The sequence below is a fragment of the Citrus sinensis genome, chromosome 7 (assembly GCF_022201045.2).
Source record: "Citrus sinensis cultivar Valencia sweet orange chromosome 7, DVS_A1.0, whole genome shotgun sequence".
Classification (NCBI taxonomy): domain Eukaryota; kingdom Viridiplantae; phylum Streptophyta; class Magnoliopsida; order Sapindales; family Rutaceae; genus Citrus; species Citrus sinensis.
The window spans coordinates 14,877,030-14,903,327 of NC_068562.1; the positions used below are offsets into that span (position 1 = coordinate 14,877,030).

Consider the following 26,298-nt stretch of genomic DNA (forward strand, 5'->3'; position numbering starts at 1 on the left):
AAATATTTTAAAATAAATAGGAATAAAATATTAAAATAAATATAATAATATATAAAATTAAAAATAATTTTAATATTTTTTTAAAAAATTAATACTTTACAATCTTATATTGTAGTAAAAAAATTATAATAAATAGGCACATAATATTAAAATAAATCTATAAAAAATTAAATAAGTTTTAATATCATATAAAATAATTTTAGTATTATTAATACATGAGATATATTTTATCAATTTTAAAATCTATTTGACCCAAATATTTGTTTAAAATTTTTATAAATACAAATATATTATCAAAATAAGCATAATAATTTACATTTTAAAAAATTTTAATATATTTAAAATATTCTAATATTAATAGTCACTAGACAAATTAAAATATTTAAATAATATTTGTATTATTAAAAAATTTTAAAGTCAATTTTTTTAATTACTATCTACAAATGATATTATAGTCAAAAGAAGGTCTGAAGATCCCTTAAATCTTAATGAAAACTTGGGAATTTATATCACTATTTTATTAAATCTTGGGAGTGTAGGTGTCATTTTCCTAAATTTGAAAGCTGCAATACATGTTTACAATTGTCCTTGTAGCATCCCTTTCCTTTAAAATATTTATCACATTTATTGCTTTTTTTTTTTCAAAGGATTGCTCATTTTTGAATGGTTATAATATAGGATCTACTGATTTCAAAATATATACATTTATAGTACATCATAGAAGTCTATTGAGACTAGTCGAAAAATATAGGTTCCATTTAATATTAAGGTACTGTAAAAAAAAAATTTATAAAATAAAAACTAATTGTGTGATTTTTAAATAATAATTTTGACAAAACAATATGTGAATCAAAACAACTTAATTTTCAAACTACAGTTACTAATGTTTATTAAATACTTTAATATTATAATTTAAAAGTTACAACAATGCAACCTTAGTAACAAATAAAATATAATCCCCATAAATAATAATATTGAGAAGATTATATTTTTATTTTATAAAAAGAAAAAAGACCTTAAAAGTCCAAACCAATAACTTCAATATTGAGATTTGAGAACATCAATTCACCAACAACGCAACAAACTATGGACATTTGTTTCCTCTTGCAGCTTATGATTTTGACTTTGAAAAAATAAAAAATCAAAAGAATTGGCAGCTGCTTTAAATGAATCAAGTGAACCATGATTGATAAACTACATCTCAAAGTCTCATGATGGACCAGAAAATATCATTTTCATTCTCTTGGTAGTTGGCTCATGGTCGGCAAAGGCGTGTCTTTATCAAACTTTTCTCAAACATTTTGACAAGTTCATAATACAATATCGAGGTAAAAAATTATATACTACAGAATTTTTTTTTTTTTTTATTTATTGGCCTCAAGAGTTTATGTTGACAATGGCATTTCATGCTCCCTCTATCAAAAGATTGTTGAAGATTTGCGTCGGCCGGTTAGCCGTTGTTTGTTTTTAGAAAAAGGAAAAAAAAAAGAAAAAAGAAAAAAAAGGGTGTTCTTACTTCTTAGGCGCAATCAGAAAAAGTGTTTTAAACAAGTGAATTTGTGGGAGCAGTTCAATATATTCAAAAAGGCAGCTTTGGTTTTGAAACAAGAAGTCTATTGTTGTGACATAAAGTTTTCACATTTCGTGGTCATGAAACTGTTGAATGAAGAAGATAGATATATACATATATAGGCATGAGTTGAAAATTACAATCTCATCTCTATTTTCAAATTTCCATTGAGAATGAAATTCTTATCCCTCATTCTTAAATTTAGTAAAACTCACCGTTCTCATTCTCATTTTAAAACTTAATTTCTAAAAATAAATAAATTCGATGAGAATGAGAAATTATCATTTTAGTTTCTCAATTGACAAACTAAATACATCCTCAATAAACTTTAATTCTCGAAATATCTTTGATCCGATGTAATTTGCCACTGTGAAAATCTCACAATGATGTGATTTCACAATTATAAATTATCTTTTTTCTCTCATCATCGACGTTGAACCTTCATTGAAGAAGTTTCACATTAATTCAAGTAACCAAATATTAAAGAGTGTCGGCCATTCAAAGTTTAAAGGAGCACAAAATATTGAATCATATGCATTCACTCTTGAAAATTTATGTATATTTAAAATTGTCATGAGGATTATTGTATCAGTGTGTTTACACATGATGACTGTGTCCGTGTATTTGAATTTCTGCGTTTATATTTATTTAAGATGAAAAAAAAATCTTGAGCAAATGAGCATAACTTTGTATGGAATTTTTTGAACCAAGCTCAAAAACCATAAATGAAAACTAAATCACTCCCCACTCATGAGGGGTGCAGAGGTGAAAATTGGGTCGTGTCAATATGGCAATAAGAGAGCCCATACGTTGGGCCGGACACACATTTTTAACACAGGTCAATGCGCTAGGTTATGGGTCCCCATCAAAGCTCAAATGAATTATAGTGTGAAGTTCCTTTAACAAAAATTATAAAAAAACAACAAAAGGTTTTAATAGAATTTAATTAAACCTATGGGCTCTCTTACACCTTAATTTCATTGTATGATGAGTAGAGTGTGGGTATAAAAATATATCTTTGTGATTTTTTTATATAAAAAGTTTAATTCATTATTGTTTAAGTGATATAGAGCAAATGAATCTTAAAGTAACAAAGAAGTAACTTCAATGAGAATGTCATCCCTTATTGATTGCAATTGTTTGATTACAGGTTTAATTGAAAATGGAAAAAAAAATCTAGAAGAATGTTGAGTTGAGGGGTTAAAGAAAGGGAAAAAGAAATTACTTTAATAAATTGTAAATGCAGAAGAGATTAAGGGGTGCTGTCAAAAAAGACAAAAAAGGGGTATGGTGTACCCATTGCAGCGTAGCTGATCCTGTTAAGTTTAAACATAATTTTTTCATTAAAATCTTATCATTTTATATAATCTATTACCTTAAAATTATTTTGATTTAAAAAAATTAATTATATCATTTAAAGATGGGAGAGTTCATGATAATTGTAAGTGTAAAAATATTTTAATTTAATTAAATTCATATTTACCCTTTTATGTAATCTCTTCAAGCAATAGAATTATGATTCCAAATGTGGGGTTTTATAAGAATTTCAAACGGGTGTCAAAAGCATGAACTAATATTAATACTTGAACAATGGCATCCCTCCAAATCCTCTTATAACCTCTATTCTATTACTACTACATTTAACAACAAATACTTTACCATGACTCACATGTATTTTCTCTCTCCAAACTCACAAGGGCATTTCTTTTTTCCCCTAACTTCTATGTATCTTTTAGTTAAAGTAAACAAGCACATTAGGCATTCAAGTACTTTGATATTTTACTTTCTCTCTCTTCTTCTCTCTCAACATCCAGAAACCTGAAACATTTCAACTTCTTCTTTCGCTGGAAAATCAGCTCTATGAGTTGGTTTTCCAACAAAACCTTCTTTTTTTCATCTTTTTTATTTTCTTTATTTATTTTCTCCACTCAGATCCTCATATATGTGGTGGTTTTGTTCTTCCACTCAGATTTTTAAATATGTGGTGGTATGTTCTTCCACTCAGATCTAGAGATTTGTGGTGGTTTGTTATTGTTTCTCTAACCAAATTTACAAATCTGGGGTTGTTCATTTTATTTTGCTTGGTTTTGTGTTTTATGATGCGGATTTTTGACAAGAAAAGTTTCTACTTTATGGAAAGTGTTGCAAAGGCAGAATTGATGGATGCCTTTAAGAGACTTAAGAAATCTGGACAAAAGTTTTGTAGAGAAGAAGCTATCTAAGATGCATCAAAAGTAGAGTCCCCTCCCTGCTCATGTTGTCAAGGCTCAGGTAGATGCAGCCTTTAGATGTAATGAGAATATAGCAGATTTGGGAGTTGTAGTTAGGGACTCAGATAATAAAATCATAGATGCAGCAATTCAACAAACTCAAGTTGATGGAGATGTTAAATATTTGGCAGTTGAAGCCGTAAAACGGGGTTTTCAGGCGGCCAGAAATATAGAGTTTCAATTTAAAGCCATAGAAATTGATTGCCAAAATGTTGCAAGCTTAGTAAACAACAAGCAGGGTAGCAAATTAGAAATATTATGGATATTTTCATAAATCCAAAGTAACAACAAGGATTTTCAACATATAAAATGTTAGTGCATCTTTAAATTCTGTATTGCTTATACCCACTCTTTAGCTAAATTATCTTTAGGACACAATAGTCTTGTTGTATGGCTGGACTCTCTACCAACAAATATCAAATGTTTTCAGTTTTCACTGATGTGAATTAATGAAAGGTTTACTTTCTTTATATAAAAAAAAAATCTATGTATCTTTTTACTTCAATAACTAACACAATTTATTGACTAATAACAAAACCCAATCTGACAAATTATATGATTTTTGTTTTATGCTCATCTTATGACTTTTTTCACCATAAGCTTAAAGATATTCAATTTAATTCATTGATTTATATTAAGTTTATCACCCATAGAAATTGTTTGTGTGGAGGCTAAAGTAATAAGACCAAAAAAATTTTAGGAGCAAGAAAATTTAAGGATTCATAAATAAATTGTGTTTATTTAGAAAGAAGGGTACTTTTGACATTAAATTTAATATATTTGAAAAGCTGGTTCTAAAAAGATTTTGGAGGGGTGCCAATAGTCCAACTCTTAATATTAATATATTATGTCCATTTTTTAATTATTTATGTTCGTAGTAGTTTAATAATTAAATTAATTAAACACAGATAATAGCTTTTGAAATTTATAACACTTTAAGAAACAACCAAACTCTTAATTGATCCTCTTCAAGCTAATTATTTTTCCAAAGATACAGAATTATCAAATTGGCCCAATTAATACCGGGCATGCCACTAATTATACCGACAAATATCCAAACTAATTAAGCCTAGCATTATTGCACCAAAAACTCTTTCAATTCTAAGTTTGACAAGTAACGTACGATTTTACCCCCGTATGCTAAGATGAATTAGATTTCCCATGGCAGAATCCGAGCAAGTACTAATGTCCCTTTTGCTACAAATGTTCAAATGAAGTAGAGAACCTTTTATTAACTGATCTTCTACACCTTGAACTGCTAATAACAAAAATCTTTTAATTGTGTAGCTATCAATCGTACAAGTGCTTCCAAATTACCAGGTTGTATAATTCTAGTTAATATGGCCACATAAAAGGATTTATGTATTTGCAACAGAAATATTAATTCTAACAAATGCAACTAAAGATCCTGCTCTTTATTATACTTCAAGCTAAGCTATAAGCCCAGCAGAGCCCAACTGTACACTGAGAACATAATGCATGAGAAGCTGGAAGCTAACATCATGACAAAAAGAGAGGTGCAAACCGAAAAAGAAGGGGAGGGATGTGGGGGAACTGTGGTTATCAGTTTTATTCTAATATACTTCCACCCTACCTTTGCGTTCCTAAATTCACTTACCTGTAGTCCACTAGTCTATGTCTACTGTTCCACTCCTCGAAGGAAGCTGCATGCTTGCTATGTCTTCTCTAGGGAGACTGTAAAGGGATGCATTGCCAGACTCGTTAGTTGAATGTTGGTTTTCATGTGTTGTTAGTGCCAAAAGGTGTGAAGCTTCCTTATTTTTTCGCAAGACCAAGTAAGCCACTCCAGCCAAATATACTGCCATTGCCGAAAACCCAAATATTCCCAAGAAAACAACTTCCACGAGTTTTAAATTGCCATGAAAAAGGAACTTGATGAAGCTTGTCGCGAGATAGTATACATTTATTATCATTATCAGGGAACCGATGATCCATGTAATAGCTGTAATCTGTGAAAAGATAAATATCAAAACAGAAAAATCAGACTACAAATGATGAATGCAAAATACACGCACAGAGGCACATACACATTCTAGACTCTACAGTAACTGCTCTATTTCACAGCATGGTCTTGCCTGAGAACTGAAAAGTCACAATTAATGTTTTCAGTGATGTTTACGATTAGTTAATAATGCAAGTGCATGAGGCCAATCCAACAGGTAGCAAAACCTTCTGAAGTGTCTGTAAAATTCTCAATCACATATTTCTTGTTATCAATATGCCATAAATAGTTTTAGTCATGCAAATTTCAGAAGAGATAAGTAAAGTTTCTTGGGTTGAATGGAAAACCACAAAACAACAATATGACAAAAATCAAAATTAAGCTTTTACCGCAATTGAGTTGGCATGCATCCCCATCTTCACCTTGCTGCTGGTAAACTTGAGAAGTGGCACAAGAGCAAAAGGGAGCTCAAATGAAAGAATCATCTGCCCAAAGCATCAAAGATAAGTTTGCTAAAAATTAAAAGACTCGCGTACATGAGTTTCCTTTAAAATTTAATGCCGTTTTTCTTTTGCTCCCTCTTTCAGGCAGTGGAATGAAACAAAAATTAGCTAGCAGTAAATCTCAGAGGTGGAGACATCTTAAATGCAATTATGAGATGGGGCTAAGAACCTTGACACGAGGTCATCCAGAGTCTTTTTAACAAATCTGAGACACCATTGATAGATATCTTCAATGGGCTCTGCCAGAATGGCATAGTAACTGTTTAACAATTTGAAAGACTAGGTAATAAAATGTCCGATTGAAACCGGATTGGTCCAATGTCATTTACAGAACATTTCATTCTAAAAATAGTTGAATCAGCAAGGACTACTAATTTGAGAAAATATAGTCAAATGAGATGGTATCTGAATATTTGTAAGATGATCAATGAAGTTGCTATTCTCCTAAATGGCTTATTCTAAATATCATGGAAAAGCTATATAGAATGTAGGCACATACAAGCATCGTAATATTAGACTGATGCACCTATGGCAAAGAGTTGACATTAAAGCGTGAATATAGACATTATATTACATCATTCACTTGTAGGCATGATTTATTTTTTGCTACCCACTCAAGACAAACTTAAGCACTCTTAGTATTAAACATTTATTTGTTTCCATCATTCATGATGGTTTAGATTCACAATGCATTCGGTATTATGATGTTTTACGATTATATTTGATAAGAAGATTTGCTGACAATAGCTTTTTTCTTCTAATATGGCATGTTTTCAGTTTAAATAAGCTCAGTTGTTTTGTACTATATCAATTACCGATGCAATAATAATGAGTTGTCCTGCGCCAGCAGAACCACCAATCAGTGCAACAATTAGACTAGGCACTATTGCCAAGCATCGAGTTAGAAAGTTCCGAAGCCATGGCTTCAATCGTAAGTCAAGAAAGCCCTGGAAAACAAGCAAAGGGAAACAGGAAAACAGATGTGTTAGGGCGTCCAATTTAAAGCAATATGCATGCATTTTAACAAGCTAACCTAAAGTTTATGTGAGGCATAAAACCATCATTTTTATAACCTCTGTTAGTATCTTCTGAGAAACATCTATGATCTACCTGTTTTGATTGAATATTAATACTTAGCAGAATGGTAAAACATCTCAACTCTCCAATAAAATCCGGTACATCACAGAAAAGAATTGCCCTAGAAAGTTGCCTAAAAAGGAATGTAAAGAATCTCCCTAAATGTTGCCTAAAAAAGAATGTCTTGCCATGTGATTCAAGTAATATTATTGGATGATTATTCATTTCAAGTAATATAATTAAGGCTGACTATATTAACAAAATCATATTGACTTAAAGATTATTCAACTCCAAAAGATGGTCTCAATGATGATTGCATATTTTCATTGGAAAGGCAAGAATACTTTATGGGTACAGAACCTGAATTATTAGCCAATACCTGCATAACATATTGTCCTGCATAAGTTCCAGTTATAGTAGAACTCTGACCTGATGCCAACAAAGCAATTGCAAAAAGTTTTGAACTCCAACTACCTAAGACATTCTGTAAACAATAAATAGAAATTGCTATCATGAATAAAACGATCAACAGGATGAAATACCGGAGAAATGTAGCTCGTTCACATACTCTAAGTAAAAAGGAGGCTTTATTTAAGTCCAAGTCCTTGCAGCTAGCTTGATCTTCCGGATTTAAGTTTGAGGAACTGCAAACCGCACCACTTACAGAAATAACTGACACATTAATGAGAAAAGCCACTGCTAAAGCAAAGCCACTTTCAATCATATAAAATCTGCAAGCTTCCTGTGAACAAGAATTGATTCAGACACCAGTCATCAGTGCATTTCATGAACATTGCAGCCATATGTGATTACTTTTTACAGTCGGGAGTTATTCTACATAAATTTAACTTTCTTCAACTAGGCTGTCAAGACTATCAGAATTCAGTCATCTGATTTATCAACATGGTTTATCCATTCAACTAGTTTAATGATTAAAACCGTATGGTGATCAGAGATTAAATTATATACCCTTCCATAAAGGAAAATAAACTCAATATGTCCCATAAGACCATTGCCCACAATAAGCAAGAGGAATATGGAACAATCAATTTGAGAACGAGATAAGGTGTTAACCCTATCATCCACACAGGCCTGCTGAGGAAGAAAACCTTCTGCAATGTTGCATAGTAATATAATTTCTGTTTAACTAGATTGGCCCCGAAGGTAAACTCTCAGTCATAACATACCTTGCATATGGACTGCATTGTACATGCAACAGGTCAATACACTAGAAAAACATATTTAAAATAGTCTAGAGTAAACGAAACTTCACCTTGATGCTCCTAACAGATCTTGGGATTTTCCTAGAAAGCACCAATGCTGAGTGGAGAAAGAGATTGTGTCTGAAAAGATACAAATGGAAACAAAGATGACAAACTCCAAACAGGGGAACCAATACAAAGTAGGAAGAACATAAAAAACCTACGGCATAACCATAGCACCAAGAAGTGAAATTGCGAGACCAGTAGCACCATTTCCTTTAAGTTGAGGAACAAAAAGTCCATGCAGAACTTCTTTTGCTTCAGGCTTTGCATAGCCAAGCTCCGCAAAAAAGCATCCGGCCATGGTAAATACAAGAAAAGCAATCAAAAATTCAAGCTTCCTAACCTGCAAAACAAGGACACAAAAAATTAAGGTTTTTCAAATTACTTCAAAAGGTAATAAAGTAATTTCACTTTGATAGCTGATAATAAAACATTAATTTATAGCCGCCCAAGATGAATAGCATATGGGAAATGAATCAAGATACCCCATATTGCTGCAATGCCAGAAGAATCAAAGTACTGAACCCAGTTAGAAGAACACCGATCCACACTGGAATTTTGAAGAGCATATTCAATGCGAAGGCTGTTCCGATCACTGGAAATAGAAGAACAATAAGTCAGAAAAAGTTGAACTGCGAGTATCAGTAAAAATTGATCTAGAAATGCTGCAAAGAGAGGAAGCCTCTGATTCTTTTGATAGCTTCATAAACAAACAGAATTGAAGGCAGAGATTAAAACCCTAAAATCCATAGCCACAGACTAACTTTATATCACAAGAAGAAAGGAATTCAGTTTGTTTTGAATTCAGTTATCTTCTGAGATTGTATCTGCACCATTATGATCAAGTTCTACACTGGTATGATAATTTGGCTAAATAAGCTGCTAAAGAGGTTCTGTCTTCTCTTTGCTTTCCTATTGAAACAGAGTCTTAATTCTTTGCTGGACTCATTCATGTTGAACATACTGTTAAGACTTTTTGAAAAAACAATGTTAACTGAATGTGCTTCAGTGGTGTTTTGCAGATATTTCCTTACAATAGAAATGAAAGCATTCAAATCATTTGACTGCTAGAAAGGAGATACACTATAATGTACCTTCTGGTATGTCACACGCGACTATAGCAATTTCAGCAAGAACCCATAATATGAAGTTCGGCACCTTAGGGTATTCATTTCTACAGTGCTCTGCCAAATGCTTTCCTGCAAGCAAGAAATGGAATTTGTATAAACTGATGCATCACTGATCATATTGAAAGAAGATTTCTAACCAATGTAGCTGGTATACAGATCACATACCCGTGACAACCCCGAGATTGGCTGCTAGAGACTGAATTATAAGAGCCGCACATGAAGCCACTAAAATGATCCAGAGTAACTGCAACAGAAAACAGAGTCCCTCAAGAGCACATGATGATTGAAAAGAAACAAAAATAAACAAGTTTTCATGTGCACATTATATATGTCAAAGAGAGACACCCCTACTATCTTCTGTGAGAGCATTACACAAATATGGAACCTTCAAAAATCAAAAAGCTAGCAATAATTAAGCTGAGAATGGCTAAGGCAAGACATTGACTTCTAGCCATAAGTATAACATACACACCTCGTACTTGTACTGTGCTCCTGACTGCAGATCCGTTTCAACTGTATGTTATCCAAAAGTATACAGAGGATAACAGCGATTAGAAACTCTGTAAGTTGGGATTTGTGATTTCCCAAAAGGATATAAGAATAACTGATCTTACAATTTCCAGGATCTATATATGCTATGGAAACAAGGAATCCAGGGCCTATGTAAGCAAATAAGTTTTTCCAGCTTGTCTTCTGCATGAATGCAGCATAAATGATCAGATATCAAGATATTCATCATATGAAAACTCAATTCTATTACAAAGACAGTGCCAGTACAAATTAGACTTTTATAATGATAGCTTTAATGTAATCTTAAAGAGGATTCCTACTTAATCTTGCAAACAGCATAAACTTAAGAACAGGAAAATACTGAGAATGTTACTCACCAGAAGTCAACAACAATATTCACGAATAGGTCAAGCAAACTCCTACATACACAATCCACCTTCACTTTTCGACTGAATCATTTAAAATCTCAACTCCGTACTGTACTTATTTTTCCCTGTCTTCAACAAGCTAGATAAAGGTCCATAATAACTACTAGACAATGTGTGTGAAGGCAGTAAGGCACCATAATATGACATGGCAAGGCATCATATAAGATGCATGTGATCTGGCTTCTAATAAACGGCCAATTGTTTTCATTTTCGAAATTATGTATCCTGAATGACACATAACTGATTGAAAGCATTCATGTCACAAAGACAGAATTTAGCTTTTTTACTTGAAACAATTATTTGAATCAGCTGAAAGTCTAAGAAGCTTGGTTTCCTCTACAAACTATCTATATTACCATATTCTTTCTATTATAGTATTGTCAACTATCTTAGGAATGTATCAAGATTAGAAAAATATAAAACAGACCTCAACCTATGCCACCTATATCTAGGAGCCATCTATTTTGCCCAAATAGGCTTTCTTTATCCTATTTCATCATCCTAATATTGGCTTGTATAAAAAATTCAATGGCTGCAAACTTTACTGTGCTCAACTCTTCTTGATGATAAACAAATAAAATTCCCACAATCAGACAGATTTTATCAGTTATTTTCATTATATATGCCCGTAGATAAATTTCCACTGAATCAGTATATTTATAGACATTTCTCAACAAGTCACTTAACTCTATGAATTTGTGGCAATTTAAAAACTTTGCATCCCCATAGCAGCAATGACCACCTTTTTTCTCTCTCTCTCTTTTTCCTGGACAATCTGTAATGATCAAGGGACCACAAATAGTTTGAGAGTTTCATAACATCCACAAGCCTATCAAATTTGGAAGGCTTAGTAGGCATCTAGCTATATCATATCCTCTACAATAAAAAACTCACAGTTCCTGTAAAAGTCAATGGTATATCCATATATTTATCAGCAAAACAGTTATATGCGGATACAATTCTTGGATGCATATTTGAATATTCAGAAAGGTCTCATGCAGATATCACCTTATCTGTAGTATTAGGTTTAAAGTCAATATTGCTGATGGTAACCAAGGCTTAATTATTAGAAAAAGAGCACATTGAAATTTAGTCATAACATGGAGTTATTCATTGTCGCGTTACAGCCTCCCCAAGTAATACAACCCGACAAGCAACCAATTAATTGAAAGCACCCCATACAAGTTTTCTCTTTTATAAACTTCTTTCATACTCACTGTCTAACCACTCCACAGCGGCCCCCGCCGCCGCCGCCAAAGGAATAAATAGAGAAGAGTAAAGGAAGGTTTGGCTTAACACACTAATTGGGTCTTTATACCTCTAAATTTTAATCATTGTTTGCTATGAAATCTTCCAAAATTGACATCAAATAACTCAAGTCCAATAAAGATGATCTTTATTAAGTTTGAATATACAAGAAATAAGCAAACTCACATCGGGCACAACAATTTGGTCAGCATCTTCGTTCTTAATGAGTGGTGCATTTGAGAAGCTCCGGTTACCGCCAGTGCTAGCAATGAACTGGGGCTGCCCAGTGGCTGAAGCCGCCATAGCCACCCTTCAATTCTGATGATAGAAGACAAGGTTTCAGTTACCAGCTAAGCATTTGAAAAAAGAATGACAATGGCACATAAAGAAATTAAAGACAAATCAAGAGATTAATATAATATAAACTCATGTTGTGGCTGCCGGGAGACTGAAGGAAAATGAAAGAAAATTTTACAATTCAAGAAAACGACAAAACCCAATTCAAAAATAACAAAACCAAAAACAAACAAACAAAAAATGCACTAAGATATAAGAATTAAATTTCAAAAATTTTCCGCTTTTTTTCTCAACAAGCAAACAGAAAGGGAGTAACCCATTTGAAAGTGCGACAAAAGATTACATTTCCTGCAGAGATATGATACAAAAAGACTAAAACAATGGAATTGGAATAACCCACGTACATTTTCTCGAGAAACAAACAGAAAATAGTAAGGGGGTGCCTCAAAGAAGCGGCCTTGACATGTAAAAGCAGCTCAGCCTCGTAGTGTTTATATAATAACAGGAAAGAACAGAAAAGCGATGACAGTGCTGCGTTTGCGTGTCTATTAAAAATGTCCTTTTTTGTAATTGTCCATTTGAGGGCACGCTCTAAATTCAGTCACTTGCGTCAGTCTATCCAATCGTCACACGCCACGCGTGCATCATTCGTTTTCCCCTAAAAAAAAATAAACAAAGTCGTCGCTTGGGTTGGTTCGTTCGTTCGCTCGCTGGATGAGCTGGCGTGGAGAGTGTTTTTCTGGGTGTGTACAGGGGTTCATGATAATTAACATGATCACTTTTGTATAAAGAAAGGCGTTCTGTTATGCTAACAATAAATGTTTTTTTTTTTAAAAAAATAAAAATTAATATAGCTAGCAAGAATTATGCAACACGTGAAACTTAAAACTCGTAGCTTTAGTTATTTTTAAATAAAATAAAAATAAATAAAATTATTATACATATTTTTGTTACTAAACTTATGTGTTAATATGCTGTTTATAATTGAAATTAATTCATTCATGCCACATAAGTTATTATTTAATCGTTGTTTCTAAAATAAGTGAGGCTTTTTTAATTTAAAAATTTAACATGAATTTTCAATCAACAATATATGTTGAAAATTCAAATAATATTAATTTTATTCACTATGCAACGATTATGTTGGGTGCCAAAATTTTAGATAAAATATTTGATCCTCCTAAAATCCTAAAAAAAAAAAAAAAAGGGATATCCATCTACTATTTGAGAGATTTTCGGGCTTACAGTTACAGCTAACATGAATCAAATTTCAACGCCTGGGATGTCGTGAAGAAACCTACGACTGATGCTGGCGATTTAAGCTCATAGTAGCCGCCAACGTGCGGTGTACTGTGAGTTTCAGGCAATTGGTCAAACGGAATAACAGGACTTGGGACCTGGCACGCTGCCACGTCACCCAAGCAAGTCGTGGGACCCGGGGTTCGCGAGAACGACAAAGTTCATTCGTCAGAGTTGGAGAAACGACAAAGTCACACAAGATGACAACTTTACGTGATCCGATCTTCCAGTCCGGGGTTTCCACTGATTCCATGACCAACTACAGAGAAGCCTTTGACTTATGGATTTCTCGGAGTAGGTCCCACATTTTGTACTTGGATTGAGTGGTTTAGATTTTGTAAGAGGGGACTGATCAAGTTGATCATTGCTGATCAATCAACGGCTGAGATGATATACAGTTTTAATTTTATTTTTCTGACAATCAGAGCTTTGTTGATTTGATGGGTGGGTTAATACTGTGACATTGGGTGGGATCAGGATTCCTGCGTTACACTGCGACTTCACTGGGGTACACAATGGAGGAATATTCTCCATTGCAAGTAGATGGTGAGAATTTATTTATTTATAAAAAATCTTCTACTATCAGTTAATTTTTAAATTGACCGTTAATTGACTGTGCAAAGATAATATTACCCTTAACAACAGTTTGTAAACTGACATAACTAAGAAAAAACTAAAATTATTGGTGCGAAAAGCACAAACCTTATTTTTTAACAATTGTATCCCTGTCAATTTTAAAAATTTACAATATCATAGGTAAAGATTATGACTATTTTACCCTTTTTAAATTATTGATATTTCCTTAAAGTTCCTACAAGAAAGATAAAATTAAAAACTTGAAAAAAAATAAAGAAGGTGTTGCAATATGACTGTTACAAACCAACAATCATATTGCAAGTCTCTTGCTATTTATAAGATTGTAACGCAATTTAAAGCCTTATGCACAGCACACAAAAACAATTTATGCTTCTCAACATGTCATTCTTCTTCCCTTATACTCTAAATGTTGTCATTCTTCACAACATTTCTCATCATCATCACAAATAACATAGTATTTCTCATCATCATCACATATAACACACTTGCAAAAGCTAGATTTAATAATTTTTTTTTTCAAATGAAACCATCCAGCACTAGTACAATAGCAGCAGTATTAGTTCTGGCCACTCTATACAACCTTCACACAACAGGCAAGAAATACATTCATTTTTTCCATTTTTACAATTGATAACCCAGCAAGCACCACCAAGCTACTTGTATTTGGCATGATTACATAAAGACAGTGGATTAAACTGTACTGCATGAGATCGAATTAATTTTCGAGCCATACATCATTGGAAAGATATTTCTGTTAGCTTTCCAATGAATTTTACTAATCTAAATTTGGAGCTATCTACAGTAAGTTATGATCAGTTAAGTGTAGACTGTTCAGTTTTGAGTAGAATTTCTTACATTAATCAAGTGAGCATAATTTCTGTGCAGAAGGGGCATCTTTGGGAATTAAATTGTACTGCATGAGATCGAATTAATTTTCGAGCCATATAGCATTGGAAAGATATTTATGTTAGCTTTCCAATGCATTTTACTAATCTAAATTTGGAGCTATCTACAGTAAGCTATGATCAGTTAAGTATAGACTGTTAAGTTTTGAATAGAATTTCTTACATTAATCAAGTGTCCGGTGTCAAATAGCTTGGCTCTTATTATTCCTTCCATTAATATTAAACATCACTAAACTTTGTGTCAGAACATCAGTAATTGAAATGACTAGCTACTATTCTCAAGGCAACGAAAGTTGCAAAAGATTTGTTTTATTGCGAAATGTCAACAATGCCCACAACAACCCAAACGGCAACCAAACGGAGCAAAAACGTAGGGAATTTTTTATAAATAAACGGATTCTCGCCATCTACTTACAACAAGCCCAAAACTCAGGGGAGGTTTTTAAAAATTATCCTTTCATCACATCACCTGATGTTGATACACGCACGCTGCATGAGCAGTGTACCCTGACATTGACAATCCATCTTAAAAGAGCACGGTATAATAACATTAGGATCCCCCAATTTGTTTTTTTTTTTTGGTTTTCGCTAAAAGATTATATTTTATTCATTTGTGTTAAAATGGTCCCAAGTGGTCAAGTAAACAGTACTGATTTGACCAAGATATCAATTTGAATGGGCTTGGGCACCGGGTGTGTGTCATATTAAAGATTTCTTAAAAAAAAAAGATTTATTTGAATTTGAGTAATTTGTGTAATTTTTTTTTTAAGATAGGGTGATTGAATTGATTTTTTAGCCTCCATCTTAGTATCCCTTTTAGTTTGGGCCGGCATATAATTATGATTCCCTCAAACCATATGAATCAAATTAAAATTTCTCTTCAGTCTAATTTTCAATATGAAAACCATTTGATTTTAAGATATGAAATCGCTTGTTTTTTCAGTTTGGTTCCAATTAAATTATGTTCAATTTGTGCTACAAAATCAATTTGGTTTTGATTAGTTTACAAACATTTTAATATTAAAAATTAAAAAAAAGGAGAATATACTCTTGTAATGTATATTCATAAATGGATGGGGGTTATAACAGGTGGACTTTGAAATATGTTACAATTAAGAGTTAGACTATTGGCACCCCTTTAAATACCTCTTAAATGAAAGAGTCGTTGTTTGGGTTTTACTTAGGTGTTATTTATTTTTTAGTCTGAAGTCTGAATTTAACTTTTTTTCATACATTTGTTTACTTTAGGTTGTTTATTTTTTTAACTTATCACTTATTGTCAGATAATTTTATCTGAATAGAAAAAGTAGAAAAAGTCTACTTTTATATGAAGTTTGAAGTCTAGATGGAAAATTTTAATTTCAAATCTCAAAAATATCCTTAACAATTCATGTATTTCTAATATTATGTACAAATCTTATATTTTTGTATTATTCTTGAAGTTATTTTTTCAATTGCTTTAAATTTTTAGTCACATGATAACATTAACTAAATTGAAATATTGAACAAATCAAATTATGTCAATTGTGATGAATCAAAAATAAAATAACAGTGTTGACTTTATGATAAAATTTGATGTTATAATTACATCTTTCATTAAAAAATAAATTAAGATCAACAATGGTAGTATTTTTTTTAATGTTACCAAACTAATCAACCTGTGAAAATTAAAAATTGTAAAAAATAAATATATGCGCCACTTAAAATGATATTTATGTCAAATTACTAGCTTTTAAATTTTTCTCTTCAGGTGTTGAAAAAGAAAAAACAAACATGTCATTCAGATATTTTCATTCAGATCTATTCAGATTTTAGCTAAATTCAGACCTATTCAGATTTCAAATAAAAAACAAATGCAACCTTAATTTGTTTTCTGTTTCACTAAATCATAGTTTTGGGGGATGTTGTTATTTGACTTATTCCTTTGTTAAACACGTAGCTAAGTTATGGCTAACGTGTCCTATTTGTATGCTTTCTGTTAGAGTTGAAAATGGCTATTAAAAGCCAACTTGAGTTTCAATAAAAAGGTCATTCAGCCCACTTTATTAAGCTCTCGTTACTACACTCAATTGATTCTAACATTAAAACCCCTTTTCTTTATTTATCCCATCAAATTTGTATAGAGATTATAAAGTTTCTAATGAAACTCCTTTAATTCCAAAAAAATCCCAGATTTCTTCTTGAATAAACCCACCTCAAATACTACCCTTTCTTTCTCTTCATCACTTTGTTCTCCCTCTATAGTTTGTCCTAATCTCTCTTTCTCTCTATCTAGCCACTACTCGATGATTATATAACAAACTAAACTATGTAAATCAATATCTAGATTGATGTTCTAGATTTGCAAGTAAAAAACAAATTTTAATTTTGAGAAAACTTGAGGTTTGGTGAGAATGGTGGAGCTATTTGGTATTTATTTATTATTATTTTTTTTGGCATCATACATAGAAAACAACAGATGAAAAAGGCGCCAACATGCTTTTCCTTACCACTAGCTTTTGCTTTGGTTTGAGGACATTTCTCCAGCCTTTACTTGTGAAATTTCTTTTGATCTTATTGAAGTTACCATTCAAGAGAGAGGGGGGGGGGGGGATCTTAACTTTTTTATGATCATCTTCCTCTTGCATGATTACTACTTCTCAATTTAAATTTTTTAATGTTAATTATGGTTTAAAAAATAAAATAATATTGATGATGATACATGAGTATCAAAACTTGTCAAGTAAAAGAAGATAAAATTAAACAAAAAAAATCCGCATGTTTGTGGGTGTATAGATTTTTAAATTTTAAGGATAAGAAACTGTTTGTGTTTCAATTGTGGGTTTAATTAGATATATTTTTGTACTTTCATGTTATTTAATAAATGTTAAAGTCATCAAGTACCTGAAGTTGTTTTGAAAGGTATTTCAAAGGAGTGCTCATAATCTGACTCTACAATTAAGTTAGCATTTAGGCCCAACACTTGAAATTTCAAAAACTAAACTAGTCAATCTAACAACAAAAAGTCCAAAGCAAACCAAAATTATAAACCAACCTAAACTAATCTGAATGAATTAGGTTTAAGCTTGAGAATTCGAACTTGAGTAATCAAATAAAGAATAACAATTTTTTTTATGCTTCTTATCTTGGAGAGTATCTCAGTTGGTAATAGACTTGTTTGTTGCAATGTTAGTTTGACATATAACTTGGCTTGCACTGCCATTGGCACAACATCAAAGTCCACAAAAATGCAAACTCTTGACGAGAACATTTATTTGCTCAAATATTATACAAAAATATTAAAGTATTGGTATGATTAACTATCTACATTAGTGGCTTCTGCCCATTAATTATTCGAGTTTCCTAATAAAACAACACTCTCATCTTTTGGGTGAAAAGAATCAGACATCAAGACAGAATAATTATATAAGCCAACTGTTTTTTTTTGGCTTTGTACATCCAATTGTTGCCAACAAAACAGTATTCCTTGTTGAACTTTACGGAAAGGTTTCCCGTAATCAACGAAGAAAAAGTTAACAACTTTAAGAACATTATTATATACAACATAATTAAATTAACAATAGAGCCAACAGTAAGATAATAATATCATAATGTAGCAACAATTTGCAAGAGAATATATTCACATTCAAATCCCTTTCCTGTAGATTGAAGTTTAAGTAGGGTCTTAGAGCTAATGATCTTTTCAAGTGTACATCAATTTCACATCATTATTTAGCTTTATTTTCGGAATATATATATAATATGCTATTGCTCCCCAAGTTCTCCCTTCAAAATGCAATAGAATATATAGAGCATATATATTGTTTTTATCTATTATTTTATATAAGATCAAAAGTGCCTGATAGAATCATGCTTCTTGATAGCATACTTTTGACATGAGAATGAATTTTGGGCCATTAGTTCATGTTCATAAATGGAATAATGAAAGTGATCTCTACTTTCTTTAGAAATTAATGGCTGGGCAATTGGCATCATGGCATGTACATGGAAAACAATTCAAGATTTGATGGTTCAAATTCTTGCACCATTAACCAAGCGATGAGCTCTGTTCAAGATTCTTTCAAAAGCTGCCTAATAGTATATATATATCCCTTGAATTTGCACTAGCATGTGGCAAGTTTGGATTGATTGAAGCTTCACAACCATTGAAACCCAATGTCTTTTCCTTCTAAGCATCATGTTCTTGCTTTTCTTTTGTTTGTTATAATTGTGCTAATCTTCCGGCCGGGGGAGGGGGGGGGATTGAATAAGTTGAGTTTACTTGTCAATAATCGAAATGGGTTAGAATAGGAATGAGATTGAATGAAAATGAGGAATAAAAATCAGAATGAGTTGTTTACTTTATTTTAGAATTGGAATCAAAATAAATTGAGTTGTTTTAAGTTACTAAAATGCCCTTAGTTGTTTATTATTATTTCAAGAGTACATGCATTTTTTTTTATGAATTTTGGGCTTTTATATTTTGTATTAATTTAAAGGATAAAATTAGAATAATCAAAGTTCACTAGGGACAATTTTGTCTCTTCAATGTGAGGGTTTCTGATTCCCAACTTCATTCCCAACCCCTCGCTAGGAATCAAAACCCCATGTTTCATTCTCAAATTTTTGTGAGACCCATTATTCCCATTCTAATTCTTGGTGTTATTATAAAAAGTAAATAAGGTAATGAAATTCATTATGATTCATTGATTCCCATTTATGGGAAGTAGACACAACATAATTGTATCGATGATCAAAGTCCAACCTTAAATTATTATATCTTTTCATGTTGTTCCTTGTAAGAACGAAGTAGAATCCCAACTCATTAATTAGAAGGATATAATAAGAAATTTTGAATTACTTAAAAAGTTACAAAAAGCTAACATGAATCGAAGATTATTTCAACCTTACATTAGTAAAAAATTAATATATTACTGGTCGATATGAGATACATTTCTCCTAGCTCATACCCATGAAGGTTGCCCCATTGAATCAACGCAAAATTGGGGGAGACACGAGCGATTGGGCCTGCTAAGCCCACTAGCCACTCTGCAATGGCTCCTGTTTTTGGAGCCATAATTGCGTGTAAACAGATTTGAAAAGAATGGAGCTTTCTTTTTTCGTGAGCCATACGTGTAAAAAGAATGGTGCATCGGTGCTTACATTTTCGAAAATTGATATCTGGAAATATTTTTATTCCATCAACTTGATGTGAATTATTATAACATCACCCTTTCAAACTTTAAGAGATTGAGATTATTAGGAGACTGTAATTAGTGCAAAGAGAATTTCAAATTTTAAGTGCTGTTTGTTTTTTTATCTGAAATTTGAATTTAATTTTTTTAAATATTTGTTTATTTTAGATTGTTTTTTTTTAATTTATCACTTATTTTAAGACAATTTTATTTAAATAGAAAAAGTAGAAAAAATCCACTTTTATCTTAAGTTTGAAGTCTAAATAAAAAATTTTAATTTCAAATATAAAAAATACCCTTAACAATTCATGTATTTCCAATATTATGTATAAACCTAATATTTTTGTATTATTCTTGAAGTTATTTTTTTTAATTGCTTTAAATTTGTATTCGCATGATAACATTAGCTAAATTGAAATATTGAAAAAATCAAATTATATCCATTGTGATGAATCAAAAATAAAATAAGAATGTTGACTTTATAATAAATTTTGATGTTATAATTACATCTTTTATTAAAAAATTAAATTAAGATCAACAGTAATAGTATTTTTTTTTTGAACGCTACCAAACTAATCAAGTTGTGAAAATTATAAATTGTGAAGAACAAATATATACACCACTTAAAAGAATATTTATGTCAAATTACTAATTTTTAAGTTTTTCTCTTCAGATGTTAAAAAATAAAAAATAAACATGTCATTTAGAGATTTTCATTCAGATCTATTCAGACTTCAACTAAATTCAAATCTATTCAGATTTCAGATAAATAAACAAACGCAACCTTAGTCTCAAAATTTTAGTAAAAATTCAAAAAGAAGTTCACATAGTAATTTTGTAATTTTCGTTGTTGGTACATTATTTGATTATTAAAACAAATGAAACAAATTTAAATTATTATGATCAGACGAAAGAGGTTGAGACCGAAATTTTATATTAATTTAGATATTTATTTACAAGGTTTTTCTATGTATGTAATTAGAGTTTTTTTTTTTGTTTTTGTTTAACTTTAGGATTAAATTATAATTAATTAGAACCCGTAATATAGAGGATAATTCTTGCGTTGAGCTTGATTTAAATAAGAGTTTTATCACCAACTAACAACACCTATGAATCTTCTATGTTTGGTGCCGAAGACAAATTGTTAAAGCTTAAAATGGTAACTTAAATTTCAATACTCCGCAAAAAATTTTCCACAGCAGCCTTATCTCACTTTACTTCTTAATAGATTAGTGATTTTTAATATGAACTGATCACATAAGTGACATTTGTCGCGGATCGAAATCGTGACACCCAAAATATGCGGTTGTACGCTAATATCCCGGGACACATTGCTCTCTTTATAATAAGCGACTCTCTAGATTTTATTAAAAGAGTTGTAGATTTTATTGCACAACTTTTCAAAGAGCGCGACTCCGCTTACTTTTAACAATGCACGTCACTAATAAAATTAATTAATCAATGGAATAACGGAAAGAAAATGACAATCAAAAAGTGATTCTTGTACTACTACTCTTTTCGGCTATTTAGTAAAGCAAGCATAGCATAAAGTGATGTCAATTCACGAACCTGTCGAGTGTCGAATTTAAAAGGGTGACACTTGGAAAAAACGAATTGGATTTGCAATTGAAAAAAAAAAAAAGAAAAATCATAAATATGTGACAGAGAGAAAAAGAACTAAAATTAATAAAAGTTAATTCTATTTATGCTATGAGAATTATGAAGAGGTGTTAATAGTCCAATTTCCATCAACTTGATGTGAATTATTACAGTAATACTACATATTTTAAATTTTTTATCTTAAAAAATTATCTCAAATAATTTGTCATTAATTGAGTGGTTGATAATTCTTTACAAGATCTAAGTGAATTAATTGTATTATCTCACTAATCAATTGATAAATACTATATCATTTAAAATAATTTTTTGAGATAAAAAATTTAAGATGTGTAGTACTGCTAGAATTATTATTATTGGAACATCTTCTCAAACTTTTAAAATTGAGATTATCAAGATACTGTAGTTAGTGCGAATAGAATTTCAAAATTTAGGGCCAAAGTTTAGATAAAATTGAGAAAAAAAGTTTCCATAATTTCGTAATTTCAGTTGTTATATACCGTATACGTTATTTGAACAGAAAACTTATAAAGGATTAATGGTCGGATGAGAGAGGTTGAGACCGAAATCTTATACTAATATAGAGTATTTATTTACAAGTTTTTTTATTTAATATATGTCAATAGAATTTTTTTTTCATTCTTTTTCTAATTGTTTCACTTTAAGATTAAATTATAATTAATTAAAAACGCGTTTTATCCGTCGTACCAACTAACAACCACCTATGAATCTTCTAAATTTATTGTCGACGAACAGATAAAGCTTAAAGCGATTTCTTAATCTCAGTGCACTTTACTAATGATGTATTAGTGATTTTTAATTTAATAGTGCGCATCGTTATCAAATTTGCTAATCAATTGAATAATGAAAAGAAATCGAAAAAGAAAAATTAATTCTTGTGCTATTACTCTCTCTTCAATTATTTAGTTAACACGTATAGCATAGAGTCACGTCAATTCGTGAACCTGTCGAGGCGGCCAAAGTGTGAAAATAAAATTAAAATCAAGAGTGTGACGGACAATGGAATTATTCATTTATCAATCAATATGTGTGTCGGTACTCGGTACATTGTTTAGTCACACAAAGTCATTAGATAAAGCATCAATCAAATATGATTTTGCCAGATTGTAAAATTTTGTCACAGCAAGCATATCTTTATGAAGAAAAAAAAAATCAAAGAATTGGCATCAACTTCATGGGTCTAGCTATGGTGCCGCAATTGTATGATACCACAGCTAGATTCAGCTTTTGGATTTAATTTTGGTGATAATTGTGGACTAAATCTAATGGTTAGATCCAACTATAATACCATAATTTTGCCCCAACTTCATAAGTAGCACAATCTATTCAAATTATAAAATGGTCACTTTACGTGATGGAGTTGATTTTCTTCAGCTTGTGATTTTGTGATCTAAAGTATCAATGATTAATAGTATACTTCCACTTGTTTTTTCTTTATTTTGTCTTTCTCAATTATTATTATTTTTTGGTTTGTAGCTAGTTTCATGGATAGTATGCTTTTTAAAGTAATCTATATTAATTAATATCATTTTGATCCTATGTTTGAACAGATTTTTAAACGCAATTATTCCTAGGATGCTGATGGGGAGGGGAGGGGGCGACCAGGGGAGGGGGGAATTGATATCTCCGTTACTCCGTATCTATCTCTAGTACTCACACTTATATTCTTTTATCCTTCTTGTTTCCTTCAAAATTGCTTTAAGAGTACGCACATATAGAAAATGAGGATCCTCGAATAATAAAAGGGAGATTTCAGGAGTACCCGATTTTTAAATAACTAATGTTTTTATTTATGAATTTAGTTTAATCATATTAAAGTAAAAGTATAAAATCATTATACCAACACAAAAATATCAAAATAAACTAAAGTAATTAAAATCATTATCATCAAAAATAAGTCAGCTTCATCAAAAATCAAAATTACAAGATAAAGTTAAGCAAAGGGTAAAATCCTATTTGATCCCTATATTTTGAAATTAGTGTCTATTTAGTTCTCTCATTTTAAAAAATGTTAGTTCTCTCATTTTAAAAAATGTCTTAAAACACCCGTAACGTTATCGTTAAATTAGTGACATCCTTACTATTACTTTTTGTTATTTTTTGTCTACTTTTACACTAATATCCTTTTACAATAATGTTTCTTTTGTTTGGGACATTAATAAAAAAAATTAAAATACCAAATGAACCCCAAAAATAAAATAAAAAATAAATATTTTTGTATTTATATTTATTTTAGGGTTAATTTGATAATTTAACTTTTACTAATGTAAAAAAAGAATCATTATTGCAAAATGGTATTATTGTAAAAGTAAATAAAAAGTCATGGCAATTGTATCACTGATTTAACAGTAAGGGTGTGTTGAGTTTTTTTTTTTTTTAATATAGAGATTAAACAAGTACTAATATTAAAACATAAGGATTAAACGAGCTTGTACTCTTAAGTAAAAGTGCAAATTCAAAGTTGAAAACATCCATAAAAATCATATGGTATAAATAATCAATAAAATTATCTTCGGTTATAATTATTATGATATTTGTTATTTACATCCATGCCGTTTTTTAAATTTCAGATTAATTTACTAAAAAATTTTAATTTTTTATTTTTAAATAACTAAGTTCTTCAGGATCCGAACACAGAAAATGCTGCAAAAGAAATCATTTGCCCACAGAAAACTAAGTTAATTTTTAATTTTTTTTTAAAATTTCTTCAGGATCCGAACACAGAAAATGCTGTAAAAGGAATCATTTGCCCACAGAAAGTGCTCCGAACGCGAAATTTTACCTGCATGGCCCCCATCCACTTGTCAAACTCTTACAATTAATCCCTGGATCCTTAATTGAAAGCTTCATTTAGGGGCTGAGGGGACCATCTTGAGAGTCAAGCTATACGGCTGACAGAATCAGTGAATGCTACCAAACAAGAAATCATTTGCCCACCACCACATAAGATTAGATATAAGTACTGCCTCAATGCATCTACCTCCACACACCAGAAGATAGAAAGGGATGAAATGGTACCACCAACCAAAACGATACAAATAACTGCCATTCCAAATAATGGAGCTCAAATTATCAAAGTACAATCTGCGCTTAACCCTTGCCCCCACGTGTACATATCCCAGTGAAGTAATTATTCAGAATCAAGACACCCACTTCGGTTTTATTTAGATAAAATGTTGAAATCAAAAGTTTATGTGTGGTTAAGTTTGTGGGTTAAATTAATTTAGTTGGTAAAATTTCTCTGATTGATCAAAAAAAAAAATTAAAGTTTTATGTAAGAAAATACTTTTTTTTATAGATTAACAAAAAAAAAAAAGAAATTAAAACTGTGGTCCTTTGATTCGTTTCTCATATTGAAAAGAAAAGACGTTAGGATATCAAATTATCAATAATTACATATTCAAACATCTAAATATGCCCCTACCTTGTGTCCCTCATTCTTTGCAATTGCTTCAGCGTAAAGAACTGAATTTAACGTGATTTGTTTTGTTCTTATTTTAGTATGAAGTTACCATCACTCTGAAATTCAACATGCCCATTAGTTTGGTTGTTAATTATTAATTTGTCTTTTTTATTTTTAATTTCAGTTGCAAAATTATTACTTAGTCAAGATGATTTGATGATTTTTATTTGTTAAATGCCTGAAATATGAAATTTTTTAATTTCAGACTTTTTAAAAAAATTTCTTGTTTGTTTTTTTGTCATTATCTTTGATTATTATACATTTATATCTAAATAGAAAAAATAAACTTTGGTGACTTTTATTTAAATAAAAAAAGTCCGAATGAACAAGTAAATAATATACCAAAAATATCTTTATTAAATCTATTTATTTTTTATAAAACATAATCCCTTTATTAAGAATATTAAAAAAAAATAGACGTTACCTATGTTCAAATATTATATATTTTAGCTCAAATGGCCATGGTTCCTTTAAATTATGCAATTATGCTAACCATAAATTAAGTTAGTGATAAAGCCATTTTTAGGTCCTCTATGTTGCATCAATCACCATTTTGGTGCAACCCACCGTCTATCTAATTCAATTCCCTACCACACAAGAAGATAAGACGAAAAAAGGAAACCACACACTCAACAAACTACAAGACCCTATTTACAAATTGTTTCCGTAGTTCTAATTTTCCGGCCCCTTGGATTGTTTCTGTTCCCAAAATTGTGTGTGTTCTGTTGACAAGCTACCGTGAAAGAAATTCTGTGGCTAATTGATTAATAAAATATCGGATTGATTTGTTGTAATTATACTTAGTGAGATTGTGCATCTATTAATATTCATGTTTGCATGATTCTTCAAGCTTATCTAAGTATCGATTTGCTTAATTTTGCCGCGAGCCAACTTCAAACTTATATGTATTTTGATTCTTTTTAATAAAATTTTTCTGAATTCATCCCCAAAAAAGTAAAAA

At 30.9% G+C, this 26,298-nt stretch overlaps 1 protein-coding gene across 2 annotated transcripts; it reads right to left on the reverse strand.

Annotated features, from left to right (window-relative positions):
- Positions 1 to 5,234: 5,234 nt before the first annotated feature.
- Positions 5,235 to 12,835, reverse strand: LOC102615690 (metal transporter Nramp6). 2 transcript variants are annotated; one of them, XM_052444236.1, is made up of 15 exons: positions 12,666 to 12,835; positions 12,151 to 12,282; positions 11,404 to 11,491; positions 10,393 to 10,471; positions 10,251 to 10,291; positions 9,944 to 10,022; positions 9,743 to 9,847; positions 9,134 to 9,243; positions 8,810 to 8,991; positions 8,657 to 8,726; positions 7,952 to 8,125; positions 7,763 to 7,867; positions 7,122 to 7,253; positions 6,193 to 6,288; positions 5,235 to 5,810 (listed from the first exon to the last, which is right to left on the reverse strand). In XM_052444236.1, exons 2-15 carry the CDS (start codon positions 12,198 to 12,200, stop codon positions 5,469 to 5,471), a joined length of 1,653 nt encoding a protein of 550 aa, XP_052300196.1. In that variant the 5' UTR covers positions 12,201 to 12,282; positions 12,666 to 12,835; the 3' UTR covers positions 5,235 to 5,468. The 2 variants fall into 2 exon arrangements, with proteins under 2 accessions (XP_052300196.1, XP_006493353.2); XM_006493290.3 differs by lacking the exon at positions 11,404 to 11,491 and having other exon boundaries at positions 12,666 to 12,831.
- Positions 12,836 to 26,298: the final 13,463 nt, after the last annotated feature.

Excerpts from the sequence above, each read along its gene's own strand:
- LOC102615690 (XM_052444236.1), bottom strand. The coding sequence starts at position 12,200 with ATGCACCACTCATTAAGAACGAAGATGCTGACCAAATTGTTGTGCCCG. Across the intron at positions 8,727-8,809 it reads CTTGGTGCTATGGTTATGCC|ACACAATCTCTTTCTCCACT; the intron begins GTAGGTTTTTTA and ends GTATCTTTTCAG. Across the intron at positions 6,289-7,121 it reads AACTCATTATTATTGCATCG|ATGATTCTTTCATTTGAGCT; the intron begins GTAATTGATATA and ends TGCTTTGGGCAG.